This window comes from Lethenteron reissneri, chromosome 18 (genome assembly GCF_015708825.2).
Source record: "Lethenteron reissneri isolate LAM-NWPU_2019-01 chromosome 18, ASM1570882v1, whole genome shotgun sequence".
Classification (NCBI taxonomy): Eukaryota; Metazoa; Chordata; class Hyperoartia; order Petromyzontiformes; family Petromyzontidae; genus Lethenteron; species Lethenteron reissneri.
Window position 1 is genome coordinate 13,542,504 of NC_083796.1, and position 18,410 is coordinate 13,560,913.

Genomic DNA, 18,410 nt, shown 5'->3' on the forward strand with positions numbered 1-18,410 from the left:
TCGTTAACATGTCATCAACGTGGGGCGCCGTGCTGCTCGCTTAGCTCAGCACTGCCTCGATAGAGAAGGAAGCTTCGATGTAAATCTTTCGTGACTGCAGGGATTCATCTTCTTGGTTCTTTCGGTAAAGTCACGTAGAATGGAAATAATAAAATAATAAAAATAAAACATAATAAAATAATTCTCACGACGTTTCGGCCACAACGCAAGCAGCCGTCCTCAGATGTCCTCAGGTATTCTTCACCTGAGGACGGCTGCTTGCGTTGTGGCCGAAATTATTTTATTATGTTTTATTTTTATTATTTTATTATTTCCATTCTACGTGACTTTACCGAAAGAACCAAGAAGAGAGAAGGAAGCCTGATGAGAATTTAATGAAACACAAATTTACGTGGTGATTTTTTATATTAGCATAAGCACATGTACCTATTAGTAGCTAATCAGTAGCAGGCAAACCCTTTGAATGCAATTTTTATTATTATTCTTTGTTCGATTTGGCTTGGGTAGGTCACAGTGCCCAGTACTCAAAGCCATCGATGATTAACATCGTCTCATTGTTTCATTCATTTGGGAGCACCGCATCAACAAGTTTCTAAAGGGGCAGAGACTCGCACGGGGGTTCCACGCCAGTCGCGCGCGGCTCAGCAGAGTCGAGAACGCACGTCAGCACAGCGAGCGCGCCATCAACACGCAGAGAGAGACGGACAAAACCAGCCGCGGCAAGAGACTCGCGGCACGGGCACAGCTGGGCGCATGCAACAGGAAGCGCAGCGTACACAAGGGTGACGGTCACGCGAGCAAGGGCAGCAAGGGCAGCAAGGGCAGCTGGATTGCCCTTTTGTCAACGCGCTTCTGGACGAGGGCCTCCCCGCGCCGTTTGGCCAATGGGAGAGCGGCACGGACGGGGTGGGGGAGGGGGTGGTGGGGGGTCGGCGCACCGTGCATCTCCTTGTCCTTGGCCTGGATGCGCAGGTTCAGCTCCTCCTTCTCGCTCTTGAGCAGCGCCGTCTGCTCCATGAGCTCAGCCACCACCTGCGAGGCCGGGGACAGCGGCACCGACGACCCGAGGTCAACTCGAGGTCAACTCGAGGTCAACTCGAGGTCAACTCGAGATCAACCACTCGACGGATCCGCCGCACGGTCGTCGCGCGCGGGGTGAACGGACGAGCGGCGATCAAAACTCACGTGACACGAATTGCTCTCGACTCGCGTCTCCCCATCATCCCTCTTGATTCATCCCTCCCCAGGTTAAGGCTTCAAAATCTCCAGAGCCTACAGACTGCACCCCCCGCCCCCCCACCACCCGCACTCCCGGCCCCCCCACCACTCGCCCCCCCCCCATTAGCTTATACACTCCTCTCTCATCAATGTTGCAAACCCCACTGTGAGCTCTAATTAGGGCTGCGACAGAGAGTCCGTTTAATTAACATTCGAACTTTGTGGTCGTCGATTACTCGGGCCCTGTAAGCGCGCTGGCTGCCCAAACATTGTGGCTCCCGGAAGCGGGGATCCCCCCCCCCCCCCCTTCCCCCCGGGTCCCCCCGGCGTGACGCGGCGGGGCGTTGACGTCACGGAGCGCCTGCGCATCACCTCCCGTCCAGCGGCACGGCGAGCGCTAAAGCAAGACTTTTCTTTTTCAAACTATCTTCACGTTGTCTGACAACAACGACGGCGACAATAAAACAAACAACAACGACGGCGACAATAAAACAAACAACAACGACAACAACGACGGCAACGACGACGGCGAGTCACCTTCTGGGTCTCCTGCTGGTACTTGCTCGCGTTCTCTTGCAGCGCGCTCTTCTCGGCGAGCGCTCGCTCCAGCTGCTCGCGCAGCTGCTGCACCTCGTCGGCGAGCCCGGCGAGCCGCGTGCCCGAGCTACGAGCCTCGTCGGCGCCGGCGCGCAGCCGCTCCAGCTCGGAGCGCAGCCGCTCCGCCTCCTGCGCGTGCGCGTGCTCCGTGGCCGCCAGGCGCTCCTGCATCGCCTTGCTGTCCCGCGTCTGTCGTCGGGGACGGGGAGGGAACCAACCGGGGTGGTGGACATGTTAACCACCTCCCCTGGTATGCAGGACGTCGTGGGTTTGATCCCGATCCCGATCCCGACGCCTGTATACTTGAAGTTCGCGTCTCTTTCTCTCTCCCCACGGTCGCGTGGATTTATCTGCGGGTCCTCAGTTTTTTCCACCCACATTTAGAAACGACGTCGCGCATCTCGAGTATTTGGCTGCAATAAATTGTCCGCGTGATGAAAAGCTGCTCCGATGAGCTTTCATTTGTGGCCAGGTCGCTTCTGATAAAAGAGCTACATAGCTCAGTGGGCCTTACCTGGTAATAAATTTTTTTAAAATAGTTTTTTAGTTTAGGGCTCGGTTCCAACGCGGCTTCTGGACAAACACAAAACGCGACGGACGTTAAACGCGGGGGAGTTGCAGGTCTCGCTCGCTCGCCCCACACACACGAGCAGGCCGGCCAGCCATGGGTGTGTGCGCGTGTGTGTGCGTGTGCGTGCCCTCTCACCCACCTGCTCGTTGACCTTCATCTGCAGCTGCACGACCTTGTTCTCCATGCCCTTGTGCAGCGTCTTGAAGTGCTCCACCGAGCGCGCCTCGATGCGCAGCTGCTTGAGCTCGCGGCGCGCTCGCATGCGGCGCACGCAGCACTGCAGGTGCACGACGGCGCGCAGCTCGCGCTGCACCAGCCGCCGCGCCAGCCAGCCCCGCACGTGCTTCTGCAGCACCACCGCTTTGTGCCGGTACAGCATCTGGGCAGCACGAGCGGGGGGAAGGGGGGGGGGGGGCGCGGGCGCAGACGGACGTCGCTCGCGAAACGTGCCGTTTGTGTTTTTGTGTTTTGCGATTAAACGCAGTCGACAAGGTCGAGGGTTTCCCAGAGGTGGCACGGCCCCCCGCACATTCTGCTCCACCACCCCCCCCAACACCCTCATTGTTGGGCGATAGATAAACTTAAAAGTTTGTTTATGAAACACAAGATACATTTCTTTATCCTTTTCGATAATATTGCAAGTGCGGGATGTCCTGGAACAAAAACTCCCACGAAAATCTTCGCGCGCACAAAGTAGGCTTTTGTTGAGAGCAGGGAAAAAATAAAAGGAGCGGATTATTAAGTTCATTGTGTGACCGCCCATTGTACCTCCCTAGTTTCAGATGATAGAGCCAAAGCTTACCGCTGCCCATTCTCTTCCCCTCCCCTCGCCCCTGCACTCCATCCCGTCCTTCCCCTGTAGCCCTTTCGTGACCCCCACGTGCCCTCTGTCACGGTCACTCATTCCTCGGCCCTTGCCACCTAAATCTCTCGATTTGTGTCACCGCTTTTTAAACGACCGAAAGCGCCTTGGGCCAAGGCGCTCTATAAAATATGAAATAAGACGAGATAAATGTCACCGCGTCTCTTAAAATTCATCTCGCGCCGTCTCCTCACCTGCTGGTATCGCTGCCGAGCGAATATCCCTCGCGCCCGGGCCTGCATGCGGATGGCGGTGCGGCGTATCTTGGCGTAGGCGCGGCGCACGCGGTACATGCGGTACGCCGTCTGGATGATGACAGCCGCCCGCGTTCTCCGCATGAACTGGGCCAGCCTAGGGAGGGGGGGGCACAGAGCAGGTGCAGGTGACCCGGCCCGGCACACGGCACCACACGGCACACAGCGGGGACACGACGCAACACGCGACAGGTGAACGAGACTGTAAAGCCCATTTCTTTGGGAGCGCTCTTTGTGTGTTGGTTTGTTGCACTTCCCCCGCACCTCCGATTCGCCACGGCCAGCCACGTACGGCGCGAAAGAAGTTCAACATACGTGCGTGCGTAAACGCGAGCGCATTTCGAGACGCTGTGTGGAAACATCGAGTCAATCACGGGCAGAGGAAAGTTTGGCGCTCTTGAGGCTGGAATTGTATTAGGGGCAGGGCGTGGACAGGAATGATTGCTGGGGACAGCATAGGAGAAAGAGCGACCTCCCACTGAGCAAAGGTTGACTGTAAGTTGTGACAGAAAGCCTTGGTTTCTGGATCGGCAGGTGTGTGGGGAAGAGTGAGACGAGATGGGAGAGGCAGGAGAGTGCGTGGAGGGGAGTAGAGTGAGATGAGAGGGGAGAAGTTGGAGAGTGCGTGGAGGGGAGCAGAGTGAGATGAGAGGGGAGAGGTTGGAGAGTGCGTGGAGGGGAGTAGAGTGGGATGAGAGGGGAGAGGTAGGAGAGTGCGTGGAGGGGGGTAGAGTGAGATGAGAGGGGAGAGGTAGGAGAGTGTGTGGAGGGGAGTGGAGTGAGATGAGAGGGGAGAGGTAGGAGAGTGCGTGGAGGGGACTGGAGTGGAATGAGAGGGGAGAGGTAGGAGAGTGCTTGGAGGGGAGTAGAGTGAGATGAGAGGGGAGCGGTAGGAGAGTGCGTGGAGGGGAGTAAAGTGAGATGAGAGGGGAGAGGTAGGAGAGTGCGTGGAGAGGAGTGAGATGAGAAGGGAGGAGAGTGTGTGGAGGGGAGTGAGATGAGAGGGGTGAGGTAGGAGAGTGCGTGGAGGGGAGTGGAGTGAGATGAGAGGGGAGAGGCAGGAGAGTGCGTGGAGGGGAGTGGAGTGAGATGAGAGGGGAGAGGTAGGAGAGTGCGTGGAGGGGAGTAGAGTGAGATGAGAGGGGAGAGGTAGGAGAGTGCGTAGAGGGGAGTAAAGTGAGATGAGAAGGAAGAGGTAGGAGAGTGCGTGGAGGGGAGTGGAGTGAAATGAGAGGGGAGAGGCAGGAGAGTGTTTGGAGGGGAGTAGAGAGAGATGAGAGGGGAGAGGCAGGAGAGTGTGTGGAGGCGAGTGGAATGAGATGAGAAGGGAGAGGGAGTAGAGTGAGATAAGTGGGGAGAGAGAGTAGAGTGAGATGAGAGGGGAGAGGGGGTAGAGTGAGATGAGATGGGAGAGGGAGTAGAGTGAGATGAGAGGGGGTAGAGTGAGATGAGTGGGGAGAGAGAAGAGTGAGATGAGAGGGTTGTTCACGACATTCACACAAAACGCAAAACCGAGCAGTGTGCGCGGAACAGGCAGCACAACAGACACAGCATTACACGCGTGACACACAACACCGCACGGAACATATTACAAGACGTATGCTACCCAGAGAATGGCACAGAACGTGATACAGGACGTATGCTGCCCAGAGAATGGAATGCAAATAATGACGCACAGTGTGCCGAGCACAGAGAATATTGCATCCTCATTAAGCGTGATTTATACCGTGTGGTGTAGCGATGCACAGCAAAGCATCGCGGGCAGAACAGAGAGGAAGCTTGTTTGGAATGACCCGCAGCATATCTTGCGGCGGCGAACGCGCGAGCTCACGGCGACTTGTGTCTCTATCGCTGGGGCTGCTGGGAGCAGCGGCCGAGGACCTCGCGCGCTGCGCAAGGAAACTGAAAAACCGAGTTGTGCCAATTTTTTTAATATTATATATATTTTTACACCACCAGGTAAGGCAACTTCGCGTGGATATTTATAGCAGCCAAATTCTGTAAACACTTGATGTAGATTCTAAATGTGGAGGGGGGGAGGGGGAAACTGGAGGACCAGGAGAAAAATCCACACGGCCACAGGGAGAGAGACACACAAACTCCGAATATAGAGGTGTCAGGGTCGGGCTCTAACCCATGACCTCCTGTGCACCAGGCGAGGGAGTTAACATCTCCTAGCCACCGTGGCGCCCATTCTCGGTAAGGGCGAACGTCAGTGGCGAGTGGTTTCTGATCCGGTCCTGGGCACCCCCTTTGCCAAGCCATGCTGACCTGCTTGGTGAAATATGGTCAAACTACTTCCATAGGCATGGAGAAGCGATGATGAGGGTTATTTTTCACTTTTTTACGTAATATTTAGAGGATAAACAATAATAATGCTGTATAGATATTCAGCCGTTTGTCAATGCATTACTGGATGAAGTCCTCCCCACATTGTGCCGGTCACAGCAACGGTCAGTGTGGAGGTGTCCTCACCGAAAAGATTTAAGCTGCTTGTCAACAGCAATACGTAGACAGACAAGGCATGTGGCACACACACACCCTTGCCGGTTTATATCGTCGTGCTCGAAATCTGTTCAATGTCTCTCCAACTTAACTGTTCTAGGAACAGATTAATTATTATTTGTCAGAGCCAAGTTTGTATCGCAGGAAATGTATCTCTTCTTTAGTAGTACCGATTTAAGTTGGTGCCGTATTTCCGATGTCTTTCATTACAGGGTGGTGATTTTTGCCAATTTCTAATTTGCTATTTTCTTGTTAGGTTTTGCTCCGATTTACAATCGCTTCAAAGTCGTGGTTCGTTTTTTTATTTTACTGGTTTTGTCATTGTGGCGACTCGGGTCACCTTGCAAATGAGACGCACCCTGGTCGCTCGCGTCCTCCCTGGGTGAAACAAATACATTTGAACTTGGAAGGGAGGGAGGAGGGCGCGCAAGACAGGTTCAGATGTCACTCGGCCAATCACGCCAACCATGGCGGGGCATCTTACGCAAGTCAACGGGTTCACGGGGCAGCACCGTGGGCGCTGGCGTCCCCTAATTATAGCCACAATTACTAAAAATACAAATTGAAATGGCTTCCTATTCTGGGCATGGGCATGGGTGGCAAATGAGTGGGCACGTAACACTATCGATGTAATCTCCAGGACACATTGGTAATTAAATCTTTAGATGTCAGCAGCTGAATCCGTGCAAGCATCTTGGTAAGATAAATAAGTAAATGAAAATTGTAAAAAATTAACCCGTAAAAACAAAGTTTTTCAATATAAATCCTTTATATTCTCACGAAAATAAATTGTCACGCACAACGAGTCTGTGTGCAAAATGTAAGCTCGATTGGATCACGGGAAGTGGGTTAAAAAACGACCGAAAGATTTGCACGGTCGTAAGCGCGCAAGCAAGCAAGCAGGGAAGCAAGTGAACTTAATATAAAGGATTTAAAAAGTAGCATTGAAGAGCGCAAGTCATAGATGCAGGCCCACGCAGGGTAGGGTGGCATTTAGGTCGGACACCAAAGATGCAAGGTCGGCAAAGATGAGCCGGCCGAACGTCACCAAGTCGCCTCTCCACAGCCACGCTCACAACCACAACCACACACTCCGCTGGTTTCGCCTTCCTTAGGCATTAAATAAGACAGCATGCGCATTAATTGCTTCTGCACTAACTTTTTTGTTGTTGTTGTTGTTGCTCTGTCAACGACTCTCGTGATTTAATCGAGTGAGAGCCCACGGAGGTCAATTATTCACAGTGAGAGGAAATGTTGCGATATGGCGTACGAAACGTCAACACTGGCACACGCTGGTTCTACTCCGTTTAATGGTGGCATTATTGTGCTCTTAACTGCACGCTGCACATGACATAGTGAGCCCCACGTGTTCTCCACGAAGACAGCCTGAAACCCAGTAAGCCAGAACCAAACCCAGCAAGGTAGAACCAAGCACTATTTTCAAACAAGGGGATATGGGATTCATTTGGAAGGGAACTTCTTGCTGTCGGCGATTCCAACATCGTCGCCGTTATAAGCAAATAACACCGGCGGTGGAGGACAGTGGGATGAGAAGGGCTGGGATGACGCTGGGGTGGGGAGACAAGGGAGGGGTGGGTTGGAGCGCGGTGCGAGTGAGCGGTGGGAGTGTGGATGTCAGGCCAGGGCACTCCCAGCCACGCTCAAAAATAGCACGATGTACGTGCGGTGTGGGGTTGCCTTGGGAGCAGTTAATCAACAGTCTGCGGCCGTGAAATCCACGTGTTCGCTCGGCAGGAAGATAAGGAGGAGCTGCTGCTGCTGAGCGTCGGGTGAACCCGAGGAGGGGGCGAGGCCGCGGGCGCGCGAGTCGGACGTACCGGCGGGCCTGGTGGCCGCGCACGTAGCGCTGGATGGTGATGGCCGCCGCGCGCATGCGCAGGTAGCGCTTGCGCTGCAGCCACCCGCGGATCGTCTTCTGCATTCGGATGCAGGCCGCGCGCAGCTTGTCTGCGCGCAGCTTCTCCAGGTACGCCACCTGGCCCGCTCGGAAGAAGATCTTGGTTTTGCCAAACTGGAACTTGTCCGGGTCCTGGATATTTTGGCGAGAAAGGAAAAGTACAGCGTGGGCATTTTTCGCTTCCGAGCAATGACGTTTTGATCCACAGTGGGCCTTGTTTTTAGACTCTCGTGTGTGAATTATTTGCACGTAAAAAACATTGCTGGGATGCGCCTCTTGATGGTAGAATCAAGAACGTATAATTACACTGTAGAGCATAAACACACGTGAGCATGTCATACACTTTTCCACCGCCGACGGAATATCTCGAGGGTAGACGCGTCCTCTCATGCGCGTGTTTTTCCCTCTTTCGCCCTCCACTCCGTCGTTAACCCTGGCCACCAGTGACGAGTCCTACCAAAGCCGACTCAACGATTCCCGTGCGAAATTTCCACCATCACAGACAAGGAGGGGTGGGGGGGGGGGGACACGGCACCAGCACCGCACTCAGCGCGAAGTTGCCGACATTTGATTTGACGCGAACGTGCCAGCTTTGGCGAACGGGAGGCCGGGCCCGCCGCACGCACGACGGGCAGCGGGGCCATGCGCCCCCACCTTGATGACGTGCTCCAGCACGTTCTGCACGGTCTGCTTCTTGTCGTCGCTCACAATGTCCTTCTTCCTCATGAGCACGCGGTAGCGGTTGAAGAACTCCTGGTAGGTCCACCTGCCGGGGGGGGGGGCAGGGTGGGGGCACGGAGAGCGACGAGGGCGTAGCTTGGCGAGCGTTCGGCGGTGCAGACCCCCTGAGCTCCTCCGGAGGACGCGGTGTCGGCACACAGTAACCACATCTCTCTCTTACGCAACTCGCTGTCCAACTAGAACCTGCCGTCATCAACATCGGCAGCTACGAACGATCCACTGCTAGATGAAGGCCTCCCGAAGCCGTCGGCATCCCTCTCGGTGTTGCGATGTTATCCTACGCCATGTGGCGCTTCCGCGGCCGTCTGGAACACTCTTCCTTCCGATATGAGGAAGCCACTGGGAGATATGCATTTTTAAATCATCAAGGTTGAAAACTAATTTCTTTCGAACTGCTTTTTGTGGTTACATTGTTGTCCTTCCCCCCGCATCTTCCGATTAGCACGATTAAATCAACATGCACACACACGGGCTGATTCAATTTCTCCTCCCTGGGTGCGTTCCCTCCCTTTGCCACCACTCTGTCGCTCGTCTGGATCACCAGCCAGCCACGTACCCTGCCCGAGCCCACTTACTTTTCCCACTTTGTCAAAATTACATCCGTAAACCTGAGTACGCTTGCGAATCCGCGTGTTCCTCGTTACGTCCTTCCGTGTAATTCTCAGCGCGCACCTCTCCGCCGTTATTATTCACTCGTCAATGTCCTCGTTTCTGACCCATGTATCACATCGCCTGAGGTACGCCCGATCTAGAACAACGATTGCAAATAGAATGGAGTGCGCGACTGCAAAAACGTCACGGCCGAGCCACCGAAAAGCTTACCACTGCGCCATCTAGCGTCAGTCTTCTTCCTATAGCAAACAAAAATAAACCCCAAAACCTAGAATCGACCAAACGTCCCAAAAGCAGGGGACACCTCCTCTGATACGTGCTAAAGTTTCATTGGGGAACCATTTCCAAACTAACGTTTTTTTGGAATTGACAAAAATTTATTCTCGACTTGTCAATCAACTGCTGGACAGAGGCCCTCCCCACGCCACGTTGGGGCCCGTCTGACCTTTGCCGCGCCGATCGGCGCAGGTTTGTGAACGTGGGACCCAGGACCAGTTCAGATATCCACTCGCCACTGCCATTAGCCGTGGTCGGGAATCCAATTGAGGTCACCAGGGTTCATAACCACTGCTGCCCCTGTTAAGCCAACAATAATTCTGATGATAACATGGACGGTCTTTTAGCCTTTCGGGCAGGAATATAGGCGGTGTTAAGAAGTTAAAAGACCAATAAGACGGAATGAGAATATTCATTGAAACTGGAGGAATCCGATGAGCTACAAAGCTCTTTGTCACAGATGTCCGGTCGTTTCAGAGAGACGTCCAGTAGAGGCTTATCACAGTGCACCAAGTCTGCCACGCACGCTACGTGGCAACACGTGCCAACATTTTTTACCAGAAGCATGTTGTGATACTGGCAAAAAGGGTAGATCCAACAATTACTCTCGGGCATCTTTCTGCGCGTCTTGGGCCCTCTCTTCCCCCCCTGCTGTGGAATTAACAGGCGGGCAAGGCCGCGGGTAGGGCAAGGCCGCGGGTGGGTAAGGCCGGGGAGGGCAAGGCCGCGACGTCCGTGCCGTCGTCTCCGCCGTACCTGGACGGGTACCCGGCGGCGCTCAGTCGGATCGTCTCCAGGACCCCGCACGCTCTCAGCTGCTGCACGGCTCGCTTGGGGTCAAACCTGCGCACGCGCGCGAGCACGCACGGACGCACCGACGTAGCCACGGCAACGGTTAGGACCGGGAGAGACGCGAGTCGCGCGCGGGTCATTTGGCCGTACTTCACCGTGCTGGGCGACCGACGGTGGGCGAGCGTAGACGTGTAGGGTAGAGAAGTACGAATGTGGATTTTTTTTTACGTGCTGCCCTCTGCTGCCCGGGAGCAAAGCATTATACGCGAGAGTTAACGGCCAAACCCCAGACTTGAAATACGCTGGTAACTCATTAAACACGTTACCCATCCGTGTGTATTCATCACCGTATGATTCTCAAAGTTTACTGTGGTTTGCCACGACTGCTGCTGTGGCTGCTGCTGCCGCTGTGGTGTCGCTGTGGTGCCGATCGTGTTGTTGCTGCTGCAGCTACTGCTGCAGATGCTGGTACTGCTGCAATTACTGCAGTAGCAGCAGCTGCAGCTGTGGTGCCGTTTGTGTCGTTGATGCTGCAGGTGCTGCTACTGCTGCCGCTGCTGCTATAGCTGCTGCTACAGCTGCAGATGCTGCTACTGCTGCAGCTACTGCTGCGGTAGCAGCAGCTGTGGTGCCGCTCGTGTCGTTGCTGCGAGGTTCACGTGAAGGCCATCTTGTCATCGTTGGGCTTGATGCAGCGCACGTAGTGAGGAGTGGTGGCGTTCAGTGTCTCCATGAGCAGGTGCAGCGAATTCCGGAACTGGAAACAAAAGCAAAGAGCCGTCAGGGAAGAGCCTCACATCGCATCTCAACAATTCCCACTGCCCCTGAAGGAGACTTGCCAAGGGCACCCCCGACGGCAGCTGTCCCTGCACAGTACAATTCGTACGCAGCACCGATGATTGCGATGGATGTGGTTTTTCCAAATTAAGTAATTTGTCACTAGCTGATCAGATTTGGCAAATTTGGACCATGACACCGGCACACTTTGTCTACCTCTCATGGCAACGTGGGAACGCGCCTTGGAGAAGGGAAAAGTTGCCGGTGGCGTTTCGAGTGGGAGTCGTTGCACGAGAAGCAACACCATTCGAACATAACCCAAGAACGCACCCCCCCCCCCCAAAACTGTTTATTACTTTCCTGGACGTCCCTTCGCGTGCCCGTCAAGGCCCTTTTGTGTGAATCTCTAAAGTAGCCGTGACAGCGACTTTGGCAAATGTTATTTTAACAGATGCACGGGAGACTCGGGAGGAACAAGCGCTCCAACATAACACGGGTAACATCAACCCTGAGGAGGGATTCCCTCGTGCCCCCGCCAGCGGAGGCCCTGCCACCAGGAGTGGCGCGAGTAACATTTGCAAGGCTGCAGCAAAACAAAACAAATTATGATGAGCCCCTAACAGGATACCACGCTCGAGTCGAAGCTTCAAGAGAACGTGACAGACACGGCGCAAAACAAAGACCGGAAGCAAGGAGGAGGAGTCGAGACACAGACCCGGCAAGAAGCAGCGCAGACCGGAACAAGACTTGGGAGGCAGCGACACATCGATGAGGTCACAACAGGAGCCAGAAACGCCCCAGCGGGTCGCAAAAACCGAGGCACCGACGACGACCGGAGGCTCGGATCTCGCGGTCGCCCAGCACAGGACCCATGGGCCCAAAGTGCCCAGCGGGCGGCAACAAACGGCCCCGTCGGGGGTGCAACGGCCGAGGGCGAGTACGTGGGAGTGGCGGCGGGCCTCACCTGGAGGCCGACGCTGCGCTTGTGCTCGCGGCTCGAGCCCTTGGCCCCCGGGCGAGCAGAGCGCACGCTGTGCGAGGGGGGGGGCGCCCGGCTCCCCGAGCCCGCCCTCCCGCGCGCCGGCGCCGCCGTCGTCGCCGCGCCGGCTCCGTCTTTCCCCTCGTCCTGGAAGAGCTCCGCCACCAGCTCAAACTGGCGGGGGGGAGGGGGGGGCATGAGCGGGGAGGAACCCAACGCGCGTCACACGCGGCTGGCACCGGCGTCTGCACGTGCGTCTCTGTGGGGTAGCGGCAGAGCCTCGGTTGGCGCGCTGCGCTTACGAACCGGACGACCCGAGCTCGAGCCCCGCCCGCGGCTGACGTGTCGGTCGTCGCGTGCGACGTCGCACAGCTTTGGCCATATCGCATTGACGCAGACAACAGACTGTTGGGGCAAGTGCTGTTGTCGAGCACCTATTCAGGCCGGCGCACGAGGGGGTGGGAGGCCAGGACCACGTTCGCCCGGCCGCCTTTGTCTCCCCAGTGGCGATGTTTCCACACCCCGCCAGGTACTCATTGGAGACTGAGTCGACCGAGGGGAGGCCCAAGACCGGTTCAGATTGTCGTCAATGGCGTTGGTGGTCAGGAGCGGGAATCGAACTCGGGTCGCCGGTTCATAGCGCAGCGTACTGAACCACTGCTCTATGTGCATGGTGCAAAACAAGTTCAACATCATACGCACATACTCGCTGACACACGTTCTCAAACACACTCGCACACAAACACCGCCCAACAGATTCGGTCGACGAGCGGTGACCGTACACACATGCGGGTTAATGAACGCGTTGCGCGGACGCCAGTGTGCGCTGCTGTACAGAGAGAGTGTCTGGGGCTCGGGCAATAAGATCCAAAGCAACCAGGAGACCATGCAACGTGAACCAGACATGCAGCGCCGTGGCACAGACACTGAAAGCCCCGTCAGTGGGAGACAGCTCGTCAAGACGAAGAACCACCACGTGGGACAGCCACATCCCCGGCTGCTTCGTCCCGCCCTCCACCAACGTCTCATAACAGATGCCCATCTCCATTCGTCCCGCACCACTATAACCGTGCACCTGTTATTCCAATAAGGACGAATGGAATTGTTAAATGAACGTTTTTGTATTTTCCCCCAACGCCGATTCGGGCAAAGTCGTGCCAACGAGGCAGTTCCACGAGGCCGTGTTCGCCCGCCGGTCAGCGAGCTCGCGACCAGAAGCGGACGGTCGATTTCTTTGAGAGCCCGCTAACTTCCGTGGTGAACGATGAACAAAAATAACCAACAGCTGCAGAGGCGAAAAAAATATACGGACAACGTGGCATCATCTTCTGCAGGAAAAGGCCACATTATGAAATCCCAATTTAATGTTCGCATTAACGAAAACCACACACCCTCTGTAAATACTGTCCCTATTCGCTCTAATAAATGGTAGAAACTACAATTTCAATGTACTTTCTCTTTTTTTTCTCGCCAAAGCAAAAGCAAATAGGACATGAATTTCAGTGGCATATCAATGGCAGTTATCTTTCTCTGTAACCTGGCACAGACCAGCAAGGGGCAAAAATACCTCTAAGAACAGCCCGTAAACATTCATGAGACGTTTGCATTTCCCACCACATTCACAATGCCCCATGAGATTCGGTTCGTCCTAAGAGGTCCTCTTTGTTCACGGTAATTTGTTTTCCAAAGTACACATCTCAACGCTATTGGGGATATGCTACCGACACAGAGCGAAAGACCTTGCAAATGGTGATGTCACAGGGTTCTTTTGAGATCTATTGCACAGCACAGGCTGAGATTGGGTTAATTATCCACGGAAATAACAAGATGCAAAGCCCATGTAAAATGTCTCGGCAATGAAAAGCACACCGACTACACACATACACACACGTGCTTGTCGCGCCAACCACCCGTGGAAAGCTGAGAAATATCCAAGCGCTCGCACCGACCCAATTTATAGCACCCGCAGCACCTGCATGAAGTGTTAGTAGGGTAGCGGCATCGGCCGAAGGTTTAGTACGCAGCAGGGCGTGAACGACAAAACGCCTCTATGGACCGGCATAGACCCCTTCTCATCTCAAGCAACACCCATCACACGGAGCTGTGACCTAATCACGACACTGTGGCTGCTATCACGGGGGTGAAAATATCTTCGTGAGCAGTCATCGTCCCTTGCCAAACTCGGCACAGGCTCCTACATCCAGCCCACTGGCTATCACCGCCCACCGCGCTGCAACTGTCGGGGTAACGTTGGAGGCGCATTCTGCCTTGGGGTCGTGAAACAAAGCCAGAATGCTCGCCCACGAAGGGGGCACGGGATTCACCTAACTCAAGATAAATACCGAGTGACCAAGTGGCTCATATTCATGTGGAAATTTATAGCAGGCAAATATAAAAAAACATGGGGGGGAAACCGGAGGACTCGGAGACAAATCCACACGACCACGGGGAGGACGTGCAAACTCCTAACATACAGGTGTCAGGGTCAGGATCGAACCCATGACATCCTGTATACCAGGCCAGGTAGTTAACATCTCGCCACATCTCGCCACTGTTGCACCCCATTTTTCTGAACTCTTCGGGAGCCAACGTCAGACACCGCGCTGAGCAACGCACGCGGCACGACCTGCGAACAACTTAGCAGAGCTGGTTCACACCGACGACGACGAGGACGGCGATGGCGGCGCTTGTTTAAATGTGAAATGAAACACCGCAAGCAGAGAGACGGTCTTGGACATGCAAATCGAGGAGGTACGCAGAAGCTCAGCGGCAGGCAGCGGGGGCAGCGTGGTGGGGGCACACGTGCGTGCCGACGAGCGGTGCCGGTTACCTTCTGTGGAATTTCGCCGCCGCCGGGGGGGGGGGGGGGGGGTGTCCGTCGGGTGGAGACAAGGAGGACAGGACACAAACGCAAGCGTGAGAAGAGAAGAGTCACAAAAGCAGACTACTGATTGGTCGGCGCCAGCGGTGATTGGCTGGTGCCGAGGAGGGCAACCCGCTCCCCGCTGAGAGGGGGCCGCGAGGAAAGCTCACGCCGAGGGATTTTGTTTTCTGCAAGAAAAGGGGCACTTTTTTTTTTGGTCAGGTATAAAACGTCTCAGAGGTTGTTGTTGTTTTTTTCTTTCAAATTTCTACGCGGAAATATCTGGCCAAGCAGCACTGTGGCAGCGGATTCTGGTTGTGACTGCAAGGGGGGGGGTGGGGGGGCTAAACTAAAATCCCAGTCTGGGGTCAGCTCGGTCCGCAACCTTCCGAGATGATATGTGCCACTCTGTAGAAATGTAATATCACTTTTAACGATAAATGGCTCCAGACCATCTGCTGTTGGAGGCCCACGAACTGCTCCAACCTCTCCTGAGCAAGGAGGCAACCGCACAGTAACGTCTAAGATCCACCTGTTTAAGCCAAGAGCCTGTTGGAGTGTTAGCAAGGTCCTATCGTGGCTATCGCGCCTTTCACTTACAAGCGAATGCTTTGACCAGAGCCAAACATGGTTTGATTGCCCATCTCGCCAAATGCGGACACACTCCCGCCACAAGCGGCACTCGTTACAGGCTCGGCCCTGGTTTGGCCAGATTTGGATATCGATGGCCACATCATCTACATACCGCTGCCTCCGAAACAGTAACGCACGTATGTAGGAGGGACACATTTTTGCGCCAACCTGCACACGTGATTTCCAGCGGACGGGGATTCTCATGGACTGGGGGAGGAGGCCGGAAAGTTGGCTGGGCTAGCGCCGCGCCTGCTCAGGGCCACGAGAGCCTCCCCCCAACACGCGCCCTCCACGACGGCCGTACCTGGCTGGCCTTGAGGATGTTGATCTGCTCCTCGTAGACCGTGTCCCGGTTCTTCTCGAGGAAGCCATCGCACTGGTACTCCACCTGGGCAGGGTGGCACCACCCATGCGGCACCGTTACACACGGCACTCATCGGATGAAAATGCGCAGAACTGTAACTAAAAACATTTTTTTATTTTACCAGGAAAGGTCCACTCAGCTATGAAGCTCTTTTTCAAAAGTGACCTGGCGATCACAAATGATTGCTCAACAAAGTGGCGTGTCACGTGGACATTTGTAGCAGCCAAATACTCAAAACACGTGATGTCGATTCTAAATGTGGAGAGAAAAAACGGACGACCCCGAGAAAAATCTACGTGGCCACGGGGAGAGAGAGAGAGACACGCTCCAAATATAGCGTAGGCATCAGGGTCAGGATCGAACCCACAACCCCATGTTTCCCATATCTTTATATAACGTACTTTAAAAGTATATTTTTACTTGTGTGAATTTGTAATCACTTTTGGGATTATTGTGGGTGCTTGGCTTGCCCACACATCGGCGCTACCATCGCTACCCTGCGAGCTCTGTGACCCAGCCACGGCCCAGTCACCGATCTGCAGCAGTCCCCACAGCCCCCTCTGCGGGGCCCTGGGCGAGCCTCGTTGCGCAAGTCGCTCACCTTGTCGGCGAAGTGGCAGATGATGAAGGCCACGTTGGACATGCGAGGCTTCAGGAAGTGCTTGCCACGCCCGAGGTGCTTCTCGTACAGCTTCTGTGCCCAGCTCTGGTCGGAGCCCTTGGGCATCTGCGTCGGGAATCGCAACAACAGCAGGACGTCGTTAAACGACGGGAGAAAGCAAAATAGCACGAAGCAGCGGTGACGTCGCCACGGCATTTGTGCCAGAACTTTGAGGCCACGTGAAGTGTCGAAGGCCCGCTGGCAAGAGGTCACGGGACAGACCCAGGTTGACCGAGGAAGTTGGCAGATGCGCCACCTGCACCCCCTACTGTGCCAACTTGCTGCGTTTTAGCCACCAGCCACTCCGCTCATTGTTGTGAGCATCCCTCCTCCGCCCCCTGTCGTTGCCGGATGGCGACTGCCCCCAAACTCCCCGTGCATCCTTCACGAACCGCCTCCACAGAGGCCGATCTTGACACCGCTGGTACCGGTCATCGGCGACACACGCACACACACGTGTCAGAATCACGACGGCAAACGAGCGTGACAATGACGACGACTCCCTCACCTTGCACTCTTCGTCCAGCAGATCGAGAACGCCCAGCTTGGCCTCGATGAGGTCGATGCACGGCTGGTTGTCGTAGAAGTCGATGAGCGTCCAGGGGATCTCCTCCCGCATGTACTCCTCCTGCTCCAGCTTGAAGACGTGCTGCCAAGTCGCAAAAACCACGGACGCGCGTGAGCACGCACGCGCGTCCGTGCGCGCGTGCGGCTGTTGACCGCCCCGGCAAGTAAGGATGCGGAGAGTGTGCCGACCGATGTCTCAACACAGACGCTCGCGGTGCCGCGCGTCACCTCGCCGAAAGCGAACCGTCAGCGTGGCAGGGAGATTTATTTCCTCCTGTGGAATCTCCGCGCCAAGCAACCGGGCCGGCGCTTTGATCTTAGTCTCCGTGTGGCACACTTACCAGGTTGAACTGCTGCTGTAGCTTTTCATTGGCGTAGTTGATACAGAACTGTTCGAAGCTATTGATTTCAAACGTCTCGAACCTGTTCGGAGGAACAGACACGGAACCGGAAGAGTTCACGACGATTACAACATCGTTCCTCGCCTCGTCGACATTAAAGGCCTGCCAGCAAGAAACGACTTTCCCAGGATCTATGGCTTGACGCAGCCCATCCATCTCCTACCACGTGGGCATGAAAAAGCCCAAGATCAATATGTGTGTGTAAATAATGTGATAGTGGACTCCCCCCACCCTCCTGCGTCAATCCACTGTTGGACGAAGGCCTCCAAAAAATGGCAATCCCAGTCAAGCTGTAATGAGGCCCAGTTAAACAAGACGACACTGGGGAAACTACACACCAGGTGCTCATGTGAGGCAGTGCCGGCCTCGGGGAGGCCTAAGATTGGTTCAGATAATCGTCACCGGTATTGGCCGTGAGCAGGAATGGAGCTCAGGTCGCCGGTTTCGTAGGGCAGTGCGCTAACCGCTACACTACCGCTCCCACACACAAAGATCCCCTGTATAGTCTGAACAGACTGTAGGGGCAAGTGCTGTTAGCGACCACCTATGAAGGCCGGCACAGCACACGAGGGGGTGGGTGGCCAGCACCAAGCCCGACCGCCTTTGTCTCCCCAGTGACGATGTTTACACATGGCACCAGATACTCATTTGAGGCTGAGTCGACCTAGGGGAGGCCCAGGACCGGTTCAGATAATCGTCACCGGTGTTGGCCGTGAGCGGGAATCGAACTCGGGTCGCCAAGTTCGCAGCGCAGCGCGCTAACAGCTACGCACACACGCATGGGCACACGTCTCTCCGCCGGGGGGGAGGGGCCTGGCA

General features: G+C 55.2%; 1 protein-coding gene across 4 annotated transcripts in view; it reads right to left on the reverse strand.

Moving 5' to 3' along the window:
• The window catches only part of MYO5A (myosin VA), a 115,933-nt gene that overhangs the window by 31,191 nt on the left and 66,332 nt on the right, over nucleotides 1-18,410 (reverse strand). For all 4 annotated transcript variants that reach the window (XM_061553873.1, XM_061553872.1, XM_061553871.1 and 1 more), the window contains exons 11-23: nucleotides 17,532-17,613; nucleotides 17,132-17,272; nucleotides 16,564-16,689; nucleotides 15,903-15,986; nucleotides 12,088-12,276; nucleotides 11,006-11,103; nucleotides 10,311-10,397; nucleotides 8,580-8,691; nucleotides 7,846-8,057; nucleotides 3,443-3,599; nucleotides 2,526-2,765; nucleotides 1,756-2,004; nucleotides 939-1,032 (exon numbers count right to left, since the gene is read on the reverse strand). In XM_061553873.1, the coding sequence (XP_061409857.1) occupies nucleotides 939-1,032; nucleotides 1,756-2,004; nucleotides 2,526-2,765; nucleotides 3,443-3,599; nucleotides 7,846-8,057; nucleotides 8,580-8,691; nucleotides 10,311-10,397; nucleotides 11,006-11,103; nucleotides 12,088-12,276; nucleotides 15,903-15,986; nucleotides 16,564-16,689; nucleotides 17,132-17,272; nucleotides 17,532-17,613 (1,871 nt within the window). The remainder of the gene's footprint in view (nucleotides 1-938; nucleotides 1,033-1,755; nucleotides 2,005-2,525; nucleotides 2,766-3,442; nucleotides 3,600-7,845; nucleotides 8,058-8,579; nucleotides 8,692-10,310; nucleotides 10,398-11,005; nucleotides 11,104-12,087; nucleotides 12,277-15,902; nucleotides 15,987-16,563; nucleotides 16,690-17,131; nucleotides 17,273-17,531; nucleotides 17,614-18,410) is intronic.